Here is a 15,881-nt window from a genome sequence, read left to right as displayed (position 1 = left end):
GTCTTAGAATAGTGTACAAGTCTGCTTTGTAACATTTTCATAGAGTATAATGTATTCATAGAGTACTGAAAAGGTATGCTTTGAGACCTTTTAACGTCTAGGAGATTATATATTTGTATCAATCAGTTGACGGGAACCCAAGCACATTTACAAAGAAAATTTTAAAAGGAAAATCCTTCCAAAAGAGCAGTTCCTATACTCATAGCCCTTAAAAGAAAGGTTCTGAACTATTTGCCACAATTTCAATCATCTTTATCTCTCTTTTAAAGAGAGGTCATTTGTCATGAGGACTTCAAGGAAAAGTACCTGGTTCTGAAATCAGCGGATGGAATCAGCATATTCTGCAAAGGGTTATAGAACTAACTAGTTCTGTGCTACCCTTGATAATTCACTCATCTATGATCTTTTCTGTTTTTCTGTGTAGTAGCTGGCATTTTCCTTAGAAGATGACTTTTATAAAATCACTAGTCTACAGCATACCTTTGCAGGCAATATAAACAGAAGAAAGTAAGCTACTTCCTTTACCTCAGAATTTTCCTGCTATAATGAGCACATTAAATTATAGTCACTTCAGAAGATTTAAAAAAAGCAGCAACAAAGAAATTCTATAATTTATTTCTGATTTGTTACGAAGTTATATGTTTGATTTCAGTTAAATTTGGAAAACTGTCAGGTTTTTCCTAAGCTGTGAATGAACACATGCCAGAGAATCTGAAATCAGGCACAAGTGCTTAAAATATGTTTTTGTCTTCAGAATTAAGGTTCCATCCCTGTGTTGGGAAGATCCCTGGAGAAGGGAATGGCAAGCCACTCCAGTATTTTCACCTGGGAAATTCCATGGGCAGAGGAGCATGGCGGACCATAGCCCACGGTGTTGCGAAGAGTCGGACACTACTGAAGCAACTAACGCTTTCGCTTTTCAGTATTAGGACCCGATGAGAATTTGTCGTTTGAAAAACACTAGTGCTGATTCTACACTAATGAAACAAAATAAAGAACCAAAGCATTTACCATATCTAACAAACTCAAGCTTAAGTATTCTCAGCTAGGATGAAAACAGACTGGACTGGAGGAATTGTGAATATTTGTGTTAGATTCATTCAGCACTTGCAGGTCTCCAGTGAAGATCATCTGAGAATGAGCCCAAGGTACCTTTAACTGGAAGAAATGGCTTTTGTTCTAAGTCCTTTGATAGGGAGAGTAACAGGAGGGAACAGCTCAATGGATGTAAAGACATGGTAAAGAGCTAGTAAAAAAAAAATTCCATGATTCTGAACATTTTATCATCCTGTATGTAGTTTTCATCTATTTAAAATCTATTCATAAATTTCCTTTAATTTTCACCATAGAAGCATAATGTGAAAGAAATGGAAAGGCAGCTCACATTAATTGAGAGCATACTGTATGTAATCATTTCAAGTAAGCAAATGTACCATTGTGTACTGAAGGCAAAATCTCACCTTCAGAATGAATGGGAAAGCCTGTCTGTATCACAATTGGTATTTGAGGATGAAATATTATCTTTATCATGTATTGCTCTTCTGAAGTCATTCTTGCCCTACTAAAAGTTCTTGGTTTCATTATCTATATTCATTCATCATCATTTATCAAGTACTATCCTGGTCATTATGCCAAAGCCTTTGACTGTGTAGATCACAACAAACTGTGGAAAATTCTTTAAAGAGATGGGAATACCAGACCACCTTACCTGCCTCCTGAGAAATTTGTATGCAGGTCAAGAAGCAACAGTTAGAATTGGACATGGAACAACAGACTGGTTCCAAATCGGGAAAGGAGTACATCGGGCTGTATATTGTCACCCTGCTTATTTAACTTAGATGCAGAGTACATCATGCAAAATGCTGGACTGGATGAAGAACAAGCTGGAATCAAGATTTCTGGGAGAAATATCAGTGACCTCAGATATGCAGATGATACCCCCTTATGGCAGAAAGTGAAGAGGAACTGAAGAGCCTCTTGATAAAAGTGAAAGAGGAGAGTGAGAAAGCTGGCCTAAAACTCAGCATTCAAAAAACTAAGATCATGACATCCATTCCCATCACTTCATGGCAAAAAATGGGGAAACAATGGAAATAGTGACAGGCTTTATTTTCTTGGGCTCTAAAATCACTGCAGCTGGTGATTGCCGCCATGAAATTAAAAGATGCTCCTTGGAAGAAAAGCTATGACCAACATAGATAGCATATTAAAAAACAGAGACATTACTTTGTTGACAGAGGTCCAGAGAGTCAAAGCTATGGTTTTTCCAGTAGTCATGTATGGATGTGAGAGTTGGACTATAAAGAAAGCTGAGTGCTGAAGAATTGAAGCTTTTGAACTGTGGTGTTGGAGAAGACTCTTGGGAGTTACTTGGACTGCAAGGAGATCCAACCAGTCCATCCTAAAGGAAATCAGTCCTGAATATTCATTGGAAGGACTGATGAAGGCAATGGCACCCCACTCCAGTACTCTTGCCTGGAAAATCCCATGGATGGAGGAGCCTGGTGGGCTGCAGTCCATGGGGTCGCTAAGAGTTGGGCACGGCTGAGCGACTTCACTTTCACTTTTCACTTTCATGCATTGGAGAAGGAAATGTCAACCCACTCCAGTGTTCTTGCCTGGAGAATCCCAGGGATGGGGGAGCCTCGTGGGCTGCCGTCTAAGAGGTCGCACAGAGTCAGACATGACTGAAGTGACTTAGCAGTAGCAGCAGATGTTGAAGCTGAAACTCCAATATTTTGGCCACTGACTCTTTGGAAAAGACCCTGATGCTGGGAAAAATTGAAGGCTGGAGGAGAAGGGGATGACAGAGGATGAGATGGTTGGATGGCATCACCAACTCAATGGACATGAGTTTGAGCAAGCTCTGGGAGTTAGTGATAGACAGGGAAGTCTGGTGTGCTGCAGTCTGTGGGGTCGCAAAGAGTCAGACACAACTGAGCTACTGAACTGAACTGATCCTGGGCATTAGGGATACAAAGATAAATTCACCGCTTGCCCTTGAATTGTTTAGTCATAGTCAAAGCTTCTTTTTTAATCATACACATATGGAAAAGAAAACAGGTTCCCTTATTATCACTTGCTGATTGATAATTTATGAGACTTCCTAATTACATACATCATTGATATAACAACAGAAAAAACCTGGTTTTAAGATCAGAGTTCAGGCTCTTATACACAATACTTGTAGCCTTTTCTAACAAATTAACATTTTCTTTAGGGAACAACATCTTGGAATAAATGCTGTTTTTCAGATTTCCCATTCCTCTCCCTTCTTTTGTGCAAAATGGCATCTGAGCAATATAAGGGGCTTATGTGATCTTGTGATTCTGGGGTACAGTGAGGCCCTCTGGCTTAATGTGGCCCCTGGATGCAGGCTGGTTAGGTTCCATGAAATGGGTCTTGCTCTGCCGTTACATTATGAGGTTGTACCTGACAGAGGCCTGTGGCTGTGTTGTTACCTCTTGGCTTGGTTCAGGAGGTATTTCCTGCTGACTAAGCTTCATCTCAGTCTTCACTGGCCCAGCCAGCTCTCGGAGGTCTGGCTTCAGAGGCCCCCCTGGCTCTCCTTAGAGGTCATTGTGTCTCTGTTGCCATGGTAATGCCTCCGTCAAGTTCACCAGCTGAACTCCCAGAAACCTCATGGGAGGATGAGAGAACAGTCTCATGTGGGGAAAGAGAACAGAGTAGCAAAGGGAGTCCTGACCACAACTCTTTGCAACATCCCTACCTCAGGTTATTGTGAGGGCATTGTTTAAGGCAGTCTCCCAGACTATGTAGCAGGAAAAGCATCCTGGTGCTTGTGGCTTTCCCTTTAGGTCTTAAGCCAAGAGAGAGGGGGACACACATCTGAGCACCTGCTCCTCTTGCCTTTATTTCATTCTTATTCTCCAAGTCCACTGAGATGGAAGCGGGGAGCCTTTCCCTTCCTTTATCTTTTGCTTTTAATATTCTCCTGGATATTCTCACCTATATGGGTATTAGGATTATACTCTCCTAATTTGGGGGATGGCACGTCACCTTTCCCCTGTCTTTGTGGTCAAAATGTGAGAGGGTACAAGGGGAGAGAAACAGTAAACATAACTCAGGAGATATTTCTAAGTGATTGTGCCTGCCGTGTGAACAAATGCTTATTAGTCATTCCTTATCAATCACTCACAGAATGAATTTTATTTTATTTATTTTTTTATTTTAAATTTATTTTTAATATAAATTTATTTATTTTAATTGGAGGTTAATTACTTTACAATATTGTGTTGGTTTTGCCATACATCAACATGAATTTGCCACGGGTATACAGAATGAATTTTTAAAAAGCCTAACGGTTTATTGGTTCCTGTTGCAGTGGTTTTTGCTTGTTAGTATTTAAATAGTACTTAAATAGTACTCTTAGTACTATTTAAGATTTCATGTATACTTGTAAGTAAGTCCTTACTACCCAAAAGCATGACCTAGGAGCAGCAGGGTTGCCAGTTGCCAACACTTACTTCAAACAGTCTCAGACCCAACCCTAAAAGTACTGAGTCAGTATCTGCATTTCAACAGGATTCTCAGCTATGCCATATCCACAGTAAAGTTTGAAAGCACAGCTCTAGACCACCTTAGTCTTACTGAAGGTTTTGGTTACATCGATTATATCCATCATTGACATTCACTAAACATTTATTCATTCATTCTACGTGTTAGCCAATGATAAGCCTTGGCCTGGGTGCTTATGGTTCTAATCAAAAAACTTTAAAATTATGGAAAAGTAATTAAAATAGACGATTCTAGGTCTAGACTCCATCACCAGATACACCTTAATTTTTTGACAGATCTATTAAGATTAAATTGTTTAAGTTATGAAAAGCAGATGTTCACTTTTTTGAAAAGCAGTCATTTCATGTGTAGAGACAGGGACAAGGCGGTAATAAGATGCTGATTGATAAGTTCAGATTCATACCTGAGGCTGCTGCTTCATTAGTACTGATAGGGTTTTGCTCAGAGTTTGACAAGACTCGAAGATTTCTTTTAGCGGGATGATTTTGGGGAGAACGACAAAGTCATAGTGGTTTTTTTTTTTTTTTTCATTCTGCACTTTCATTTTCTGATCACAGTGTTTTAGAAGAATCTGAGCTTTACTTATTCACCAGGCTTTCAATAGAGAATCACATTAATCCTTTTAAGCTCCTTATTCTAATGATTTATTTTGTTGAAAACCATAGTGATCCTCCTTTGAATTTTAATGATTGCTGGCTATTCAGAGATTCATTGTTTTGACTTCCTGTCCTTACCTTTGTTTCCTACATGTCTGTGGGGAACACCTGTCTAATACTGGATCTGCCCCTGGTTCTCACTGGCTTACCAGAGTCACTCAAGCCTATCTCTGAGTGTTAAACTGAAATGCTGGCCACTCATCCATGACAATAGATGTAGGATATACGTTTGCAGAGATAGGCAGATAGACAGCAGAGGGACAGATAAATGATTGAGTCATTTCCCAGTGAAAATAATATTTTGGATATGGTAGTATATAGTGATCATATACAGAAATTAGCTGAATTAGTATTCTTAGTCATGAATGTATTAGGATGCATGCAGTATCCATGGAAAATCTAGTCAAAGAGAAAGAGGTTTGAATGTTGAGAGTGCTATTTGTACCGCAGATTCTGGACTGGGTAACCTTCCCAAGGCACTGACCCTCCATGTCTCAGTCTGTTAAATATGGCATGCTCTTTTTCAAGGACATTGTTCATTTTGTTCAAATCATTTTGTTCAAATGTTGCAAATCCTCAGAAAGGGTGAGTGAATGGAAATAGCCATAATATGTCTCAGGTACAAGCATCAGAATTACATGTTATGTTTTCAGAATCTAAGAAAATGGCTATGTCACAAGCTTGAGTTCCTATCTGGCCCACTGTGTAACCACACCGAGAATTTTTCCTTCTCTTTTTACAGGTATCACCCAGGAACATCATAGGTTTTCAAGAATATATTATTCTAATATGAGATTTTTAACAACTACACTGTATTTATGCATAATACATTTTGTGCCTTATCTTCAGGCTTCTGGACTTTGATTCAGAATATCAGGAGCTCTGGGATTGGCTGATTGACATGGAGTCCCTCGTGATGGACAGCCACGACCTGATGATGTCAGAGGAGCAGCAGCAGCATCTTTACAAGGTTAGAGCTACCCTTCTTGCCTTTACCTTGCTGGGGAAGATCTGATTAGCCTGACAAGTCTTTCTCTCTCTCAGGATATCTTTTGCGTTCATTGTATGTATCGTGGTGTCTATTAGAATTCCCTTCCCTGTCCCCAAACTCATTTCCATCCCCTGTGTGCTGACAGACTGCACCGACATCATAATTGCAAGGAAGTTCCCTTTATCACATTCTATTTGGTGTAATTCTATAGAAGGACAAAGATTTATCTTCAAGATGAATAACAATAAATGAAACTGCATTAATAAATAGACTGAAACAAAATGAAGGATAAATGGACTGGTAACATTTAACAAAATGTATTGTGATTGGAGCACTCAGGTGGATTCTGTCCACCCCTCAGATATTTCCAGAGATTAAAAAAAAAAAAAAATGCCTTCCGATTGGCTTGCTGCTTCCAGGGTACAGGGCTTGTCCAATTTAATGTTTATTAGTGTTACATAGCACAGACGTTGTCATATTAAGTCAATGCATTGTGTGTGATTTAAGAAAACTGGCTTGGAACTCACACATTGATTGCAGGCAATCCATCTAATAACTATTTATATTGTTTTCCATGTCTGTTAATTCACCCTTAGCCTACTGTGTTTCACCGATTCTACTTAGATTGTCCTAGAAGTTTTTGCAAAACAGTCATGTGATTTGACTTGAAAAAATGGTTGCAATATTCACAGTGTCTGAAAAAGCAGTTGGGGAGGGTAGAGGGACTTTCCACTGAAATATCAGACTGCAGTAAATCTTCCTCATTTAGGCAATTTTTATTGGAGTAATTCTGACAGTTGTCATCCTTGAATTGCTTTGAGCATATGGCATATTTCAAAGAGCAGATTGTGAATCATAAAAAATAAAATTAATAACTAACCACAGAATCAGCAACAGTATAATGACAAGAAACAACTACCCTCTAGCTTTTTAAAATTTCTTATAGAATAAGAAGTACGTTCAAGGTCAAATAGAAGTTGTCTTCTTTCTTCTCCAATTTTTTATCATTTTAAGTTACCTTTCTATAATATATTATTTTAACTTTTACTTCCTCTAAAGAGACATATGTATTTTCAAGGGTGTGGTAGACTTTAATTTGTGTCCCCTGGGAATCATCTTAGTTAACGGAAGATATAAGCTCCCTGGGGACTCAGCAAATGGTGATATTTTACTTCCTAAAGAATTCTGCCCAACATTAATCAAGTTTGTTGACTGCTAGCTGTTTCCTGTATGGATAGCTGTCCACATTAGCCACAAAGCTACCATCCATTGTCTGGCAGCACATATTGTTAGAATAACAATTTCAACCTAATGTAACCAAAGTGAGATGATTTTGTATTTCATGCCGAGATCAAGACTTATGTATGAAAGATGCCTGTAAATCTATATTAATTGTTTGTTAATATTTGCTTTATCCCAAAGACTTAAGCATTAAAAGTCTAGGTAAAAAAGAAAAAAACAATAATATGAAAGTTATCTAATCATAAGCCATTATCTCAGTTTACTGCATCCATGATGCTAAAGTTCTTTTTCTTGATGCATTTTGTATTTTGCACATAAACCACTATTTTTTTTAGAAACAGTGCTCTTCTTTGTCAAAATCGCGTTCATATAATTTACATCACAATTAATAGGAAATCACTGAACAAAAAGTGCAGTCTTCTTTTGCTTGTGGTTTCCTTGTTAAGTGCTCTGCCTGCGAATTTCCATTCTGGCATATTGAAGGCCATTATTCCTCCCACTCAGTACTTCTGGAGTATAGTGCTTTTCCAAACATTTTTGTACTGGGGTTCTTCATTTGTGACTTGTGTCAGTATATCTAAGCTCACTAGATTCGCACTAATTTTGCATTTGGCTTATAAACAAATTATAGATTAGGTTAGAAACCAAAGGCAATGTTACAGGTTTATCGAGTGTCTCTCTTTATATAAGCTCCCAAATTATTCCAGAAGTTTAGAAATCTCCAAAACAGTCTTGAGGGTATTGATGAAGGACTCATTTAGAACTTGGGGTGGCTGCTGAGTTAGAAAAACTGATGGCAGAAAATTAATTTCAGGCCTTTGCCAAGAATCCCCAGGGATTCTCAGGTTAGGTCAACATTTCCAGTGTCCCATTTCTCTTTCTAATCTGCTTTTCTAGGAATCAATTCAACTGATGCCTTGGGAAAGTGAGATTTGAAGCCAGTGGATCACAGAGACCCCTAAAGGACTAAAGCTTTTCAGTTGGTCCCCAGACCTTTCTAGGCTTTCGATACCATTTGAATCTACCTTATTCATCTTTAATCTTAAAATTTGTTGGCCCTAAAAATTACCAACGTGTCATCAGCCTTTTTCACCAGGGGCACCATCAGCACCTGGGACAAAAAAATTCATTTGTAGGTCTTTTCCTTCCACTACGGGGTATTTGTGATTCGTGTTCCTCCAGTCATCGCAACAACTCAACGGGACACCCAGCTCTTTTCACAGAATTTTCATCTATCTCAGCTTGTCTGTGTCATGTTCGTTTGATAAAACGCTTGTGTAACAATGAGAAAAACGCTTTCCACTGGTATTCTTTATGTTATTTAGCAAAGCATCTTACATAGTTGATACTGAACTAATCATTGTTGAGTTATAACAATGAAGGATGACATTGAAGTTCACTATCCCTACCATTAATGAAAAGAATGAGAGTGAACAGCTTTTAAGAGAGACTTCAACTGAGTTATGGTAAATTCCCAGGAACTGTAGATCAGGACAGTTATTCCTGTTATCATAGAATTTGAAACTTTTGTCCTCCTCTCCCTGGTGAGGAGTAGGGCTCTCTCTATTTCATCATTCAGCTGATTTCCTGGCATGGAGAGGCATGCCCACACCCCAGTTCTGCATTGCTCAGTCCCTAGGTTGATCCCTGAAGTTCACCTTTGAAACTTCTACATTAGAGGAATATAGTAAGATGGTAGTCAGAGAGTAAGAAGTTGTTTTTGTTTTGTTTTTTATTAGCATTTTCAACATTTGGTACTACCTTCCTGACTTTATTTTATATTCTTGTCTCTGTTAAAAAATCATGTGACTCCTAGATATGGAACTTCAGATAAAGACCAGACAATTCATTCAGCAGACTTCCTGAGTGGAGCACGTGTTGTAATATCTTGGTTACCCCAAAACACCAGAATGCTCAAGGAACTTTGAAGGGGAAAGAATTAGTTTTGAAAGGCAGAGAATACACTAATGCAACCTCACATAATTTAGATCCTTAATATTACAATGGGCTATAAAGTGGATTATCTGTTTAAAAAATTTCTTGTTATTTTCAGATTGTTAGAAATTTAAAATCATTTTCTTTCTGATTAGTTTTAAATTGCTGGGCCCTAAGAATGACCTGATTCTTATTAAAATGCAACCACTCCCTTAAATATATTTTCTTCTTTGTTTGGAGATAGTGAGACATGCTGCCAATGTCTGTCCTTTCCCCTTCTTGGTCTGGCTCAGCATCAGCATGGGGATCTTCTGAAGCTGTTTTCTAATAAACATCGGCAGTATCATCAGCTTAGAAAACACAAAGGTAGTCTTTTCTCGTTTCTTTCTTCCTCAATCTGAGAATCACCTCCAAGGAGAATTTACTCCCACTCTCTCACTTTCTTTCTCTTCATGCCTCCTACCTTCCTAAGTAGGACAATTTAATTTGTCAAAAGTAACACCGTGATTTTGAAAGTTCAGCTCCTATTTGGACTAGCATTACGAAGCCAGAATTCATAATCACAGGGAGCTGTCACTCTGCTGGTCTGAATGTGCATTAACTATTAATGGAGAAATATTTAAAACCCACTTGCCAAGGAAAAGCTTTATTTTTCATTCCTACAGATCAAAGGTGGCATTATTCTTGGGCTCAGAGAAGCTCAGGACAGCTCCTCCCCCATCCTGTACATTTTATACACTGAGTGGCCTGGAAGCATCTCCATGATGGGAGAGTTGGAGCCAGCTGTGCCTGTTGCTGCTGTCCGCAGCAGAGGCAGCCAGTCCTGGAGGGCCATGAGGCTGTGCCCTGCCAGGGGCTTCATTCTAGGGCCCAGAGCACTGCCGTCTCTGCCGCCTGCAGAGCACAGGTGACGGAGCCCCTAATCATGCTGGATATTTCAGAGATGAAGGGTTAATTCCAAGAGCCAAATTCAGGAGTTATGGGCTGGTGTTTATAGTTATTGTTGAACAAGAGCTGCTTTCAGATAATAGGAAAGTGTTAGTCGCTCAGTCATGTCCAACTCTCTGTGACCCCATGGACTGTAGCCCACCAGGCCCCTCTGTTCATGGAGTTCTCCCAGCAAGAATACTGGAGTGGGTTGTCATGCCCTTCTCCAGGGGATTTTCCTGACTCAGGATTTGAACCTGGGTCTCCAACACTGCAGGCAGATTCTTTACCATCTAAGCCACCAGGGAAGCCCTCAGATAGTATGAAGGTCACTAAAATACCACATTTAGAGATTTGTGCCTTGAGTGAATGCCTTAGCTATTCCACATCAATAAAAGATTAGATTATATTACTTCTAAGAGGTTAAAAATAACTCTTCTAGCTTAAAAATAATGTAATATTGACAATTCAACCAAGATGTATATGCTTTCAGGGAATTTACACTGAAGGTGTTGTACTTAATTTAGGCAGTTAGTTATTCATGTTTTCTGCTTTTGTGGGAAAAATCCGAGTGTCCTATATCTTTCTCCATTGGTGTAAGTATTATAAAAAATATGTCCTCTGTGAAAAAGGAAAATTCATTCATTCTATATAATACAGTGCTCACTAAACATAGTAATTTTTATTTTGTTAATGGTTTGAGGTTGTTTATAAGACTTCGCGGGCTTCCCATGTGGTTCAGTGGTGAAGAATCCACCTGCAGTGTAGGAGCCACAGGAGACGTGGTTTCAGTCCCGTTCAGGAAGATTCCCCTGAAGGAGGGCGTGGCAATCCACTCCAGTGTTCCTGCCCAGAGAGCCCATTGAAAGAGGAACCTGATGGGCTACAGTCCATAGGATTGCAAAGAGTCAGACACGACTGAAGTGACTTAGCATGGCCTACGACTTCACAGGGAAATAATAAAAATATGTTTAATATATAAGTACAAATCAGAACTGGGAAAATATATGTAGGCTGGATTCTGTTTCTGTAAGAAGACTTAATATGTAGTCACATGGACTATAAAGTCCTACACAACTTCTAAAGATCCTACAAGTTTTTCTGGGTTTCCTGGTAGTGAAAGCAAAGAGGGAAATATGCTCAGATGATAAATTTACGTTTTCCATGAAAAAAAAAAAAACACATTATATTTCCTTGGAGAAATTAAGTTTATTTTGATACTTAGAAATGAAAATATCTTGTTAGGATTTTTTCTTAATATAAGGGATTAAAATGGTACAATAGAGAAATAGCTAACCACAATTATTTCTTACAGGTAGACATAATACTTCTCACAAGTGAGTTAGTTATGTTTACTCTGACTCTGTTGCCAGGTAATGCTTAGCTGAGCACAGCTCTCATCCATAAGTGGCTTTTTTCAATGATAGTTTGGCCAGATGGAATTAACGAAAGGACATCAATATTATATATGGGAAAAGAAGAGGTTATTTGTAAAATGAGAAAGAAATGTAAACATTGAAGAGATAGAAAAACAGTTTAAATCAGTTAATACAAAGTTAACCGAAGGAAAAAAGGAACAGAGGAGTAAATTACAATCATGGGTAGACAAATGAATAGGTAAGAAAATGCTAAAAAATCAAATACAAACAGGTTTTAAAACCAAAACACTGAAAAAAGAATTGTTTCAGGGGGAGAAAAAAAGCCAAACAAGAGAAAGGGGTAAATTTTAAAAGGAGAAAATGTTACTTTAGAGAATTTAGATGTGTATTATAAGACAACCAATGTGACTTTTAAAATAAACATGTATATGGAATGGGATAAGAAATTCTAGGGAATAAGAAATATGGTGTAAAAGAAGAAAAATGGGACATAGTTGACTTATTTTGTTTTTACAACTATTGATGCCAAAATGATGTTGTCATAGTTATGAACTGATCATAGAAAACAAATTAATCATGCTTGCCCTGTATTTTGTAAATTCAGCTCTCTACAATAGTTTTCTTTCATTTTGTTCTGGATTATATTGATTTGTATAATTTTAAATGTGGCTTGAGACGTTTATGCCTGAACTTGAGCTCTTAAAAATGTAATGGTAGGCTGGTTCACGGTCCAGGTCACAGTAACTAGGCTTAAAATAGAAGAAAGTCCATTAACTTTTTTTTTTAACGTACATGTTGGTGTACAGAATAAAAGTACACGTCAAAAAATTAAATTCTGTTAATTAGGCTTTATATTGGAATTTCAATATCCAAATTTTCTACCTTGATTGTTCAAAGGAAGCAAATTACTAGTTAGTGAAGCAGTCAAGGTAAAAATGTATCAGGTATATCAGGCACAAGAACCTAATGATGATTTTTTACCTCTTTCCCAGTAGATTAATTGTAGAGCTTAATTGTATGTTAGATTAAAACTCCATTAAGATAAGAAGAATATGCTTAAAATCATTATAATATTGCAAAAAACATTATCTAATCATTTTTAAAGCAATCAGAATGGAAAAACCTAGGCTGTCTCCACTGCTGTCTAGAAGTGAATTTGTTGTTCCATTTTTTTTAAAGTTCAAAAAGTCCTTAGATTTGCTGTCATATTAATTTGGGCTTTGATGAATCAGTGTTTGCTTTGAATACTTGAATGAATATATATATATGTGTGTATGTATATATATATTTTTTCTTTTCTTTTTTGAGAGAGGGCAAAACTTATCCTGAAACTGTTAGAATAAAAAGTAGATGGATGTGGTTTCTGAACAATATATAAAACTCGATTTATGCTAGAGCTTATCATACCTATTTGCATTGCTTTTTTAAAAGGGGGAAAAAAAAGAAGGATGTTAAGAGAATAGTATGCCAAGAAATAGCTGGCTCTGTGTGCAGAGGGGCAAGGAAGGGAAGCCCCGCCAGCAGGTTTTGTCTCTGGCGGGTGAGCTACTGTCCGGAAGGTGCGTTGGCTCTCTGGGCAGCCTCAGCTGTATTGTACTGCTCCCTCTCTCCCTGGCCTGGCCTGCTCTGGCCTAGAGTGGATCAAACAAGCCGTGGGGAAAGTTCCCCTCATTTGCATCACTTCTAGACAGCCCTGTCGTACTCTTTGCTGACAGGAAATCACTGTCTTTGTCACCTTTTCTCAGGGCCCTCCTTTTGGCAGAGATGGGCCATGTGACCACGCTTAATCACAACAACAGGGCTGGCTCAGGACTCAATGACATGTTTTCCTCAGCACTTCAATAAATGGGGTAGAGGAGTCAGTAGGAAATGACTACATTAATTTCAGAGTGAAAAGATAATTAACACTTGAAGGACTCATGCTACAACCTATGAATTATTATTCAAATTGAAGTTAATTTATCAAAAACTTGTGAAAACTATCTTTCTTAATGTAACTGTTTTTTAAAAATATACCTTGAATAGTAAGATTTGGGCATGTTGGAGGGAGAGTGGGAAGAAGGAGGGGAGAGGGGGCTTTGGGTGGAGGGTGTAGAGTGTAGGGGGAGGAAGAGAGAGGGCAATCATAGCCAGCATTAGCTATGTTTGAAAAAGCAACTTAAATGGGCTAAAACTTCAACATTTGGGACTGAAGGCTGGAGCATGTAAAACGCTTACTTAGATGATATGAATAGGACACTGGCAAACAAAAGCAGCAGTGTGCTCCTAGAAAACTGTGCTTAAAGGAGTTTCCTTGGCAACAGAAATGCAGTTCCAAAAGTAGACAGAACTTTCCTCAGAAAACATACTATTAATAACAACCTTCCGGAACAACTTGGAACAATTTGACGACTTGGCAATAATAATGCCAAGTGTTCTGCAAATTAATCTAACACATAACAGTTATGTTTCCCTTGCCCGTAATTTTGCTGGCCCTTACCTAGAACTCACTGCTTCTCAGTGGCACAATGTGAAAATTATTTTTCAATGTTGTCATGGAAAAAGAAAACAAAAAGAAATGTTAGTGACCAGCAGTGGGCTAGTGATTGTGTTCGGCTTTTTGGAAACTACCAGAGAACTTGGTTTAATGAGATGAGTTTATTCCAATTAAAACTATTACTTTTAATATCCAACAAAATACTTGGATAAACAAATCTTGGTAAAGGGTTAACAGCTTGAGACTTGCTGTGATGTGAAGCACATCTTGAGGCCATTGGTTATATAAATGTAACACTTTACCCAGTACTGCTGGGTGTTATTTTTAAAAGCATCATCATTTCTTGTCAGCCCAGGGAATAAACTAATCTTGGATCTACTTGGCCAATGGGAATCATTTGAATTCTCCTGAAGGCTATACATTGCCAGCCAAGAAAGGAAGAATGTTCCCCTACTCTAACCTTTCCTGAATCCTTGGCTCTAAAGGTTAAAAGTAATCAATATCTCATTGTGCTTCTTGGTTTCAGGGTAATAAGTAATAACCATCATGTTAAAATACAAATGATTACAGATAGCACTTAAATGAGTTGACCTGTTTGGGAGCTTTTTATTAATTGCAATCAGGATAATCATTAAAGTTTGCTAATAAAATTTTGGATTAAATTGCAAAAATTTCACCCTTTAACTTTTGAAAAATGACTTTTACTTAATTAGACATGAATCCCCACCTCTGTTAAGCTGCAAGATTTGGCTTTAACTCTACATGTTTGTAGATTTCTTCCTAGTTTTATAGAAATGAATAAGAGGGACATTTACATTCCTTGTAAGAAAAGGTGTTTGGTTTACTGTTGTCTTTGGCTCCTGAACTGCTCAATACTATATAAATATATGTTTCAAGTCAGTGAGTTAAGGGAAATGTCCCTCACCTACTTTTTAGTATTTCCTATTTTTAAATTGCCTATCTTTAGTGGTTCTATTCATATTTAGGCTAATCTGGTTTGACGCTAGGAAAAAAGTTGTATGTTGTGTGATTAAACTTTACAGACAACCGTGGTAAGAACTGGGGGTTATTTATTTTGCCCCTCCCAAACTGCCAAAATTAAAAGATAAAAACCAAATATTGTTTTTAATATTTTATGACATTGACATCTTTTTTTGGCATTCGCAAAAGGGTCTTAATATAAAAAGGATAAATATTAGGTTAATGTTCCATATAATTACATGAAGAAGCTGTTGGTTATGGTAACCATAACTATAAGGAAGTATACGATATGTATGCTATTAAAGCCAAATATTTTATCTTTATTATCATTCTGAGTTTTACAGTTTGCTAGGATTTCATGCATATATTCCTAAAGCTGGGAGATGAGGCTTCTTGTTGCTGTTGTTTAGTTGCTAAGTCATGTCTGACTTTTTACTACCCCATGGACTGTATTCTGCCAGGCTCCTCTGTTCATAGAATCTCCCAGGGGAGAATACTGGATGGGTAGCCATTCTCTTCTCCAAGGGATCTTCCTAACCCAGGGATCAAACCTGCATCTCTTGCATGCAGATAGATTCTTTACCACTGAGCCATGCTGGAAGGGTAGCTAAATAATGTTTTGGTTATTTCAAAAGAAGTCCTGGTAGCTGTCACAGTAGACTGGCGATTGCCAGCTGGGGATGGAGCAGGGGCAGGCAAAGTTCAGCCACAGTGCTTTCACTAATAAACTTGTTAACTTCCCCCCCCCCCCCCCC

General features: G+C 38.0%; 1 protein-coding gene across 4 annotated transcripts in view; it reads left to right on the top strand.

The window, feature by feature from the left end:
* The window catches only part of AKAP6 (A kinase (PRKA) anchor protein 6), a 499,693-nt gene that overhangs the window by 371,409 nt on the left and 112,403 nt on the right, over nucleotides 1–15,881 (top strand). For all 4 annotated transcript variants that reach the window (XM_010846980.1, XM_010846983.1, XM_010846981.1 and 1 more), the window contains exon 9: nucleotides 6,045–6,165. In XM_010846980.1, the coding sequence (XP_010845282.1) occupies nucleotides 6,045–6,165 (121 nt within the window). The remainder of the gene's footprint in view (nucleotides 1–6,044; nucleotides 6,166–15,881) is intronic.

This window comes from Bison bison, unplaced genomic scaffold, assembly GCF_000754665.1.
Source record: "Bison bison bison isolate TAMUID 2011002044 unplaced genomic scaffold, Bison_UMD1.0 scf7180017864242, whole genome shotgun sequence".
In the NCBI taxonomy this organism is placed as follows: Eukaryota; Metazoa; Chordata; class Mammalia; order Artiodactyla; family Bovidae; genus Bison; species Bison bison.
This window is presented reverse-complemented; position numbering and strand designations above follow the sequence as displayed.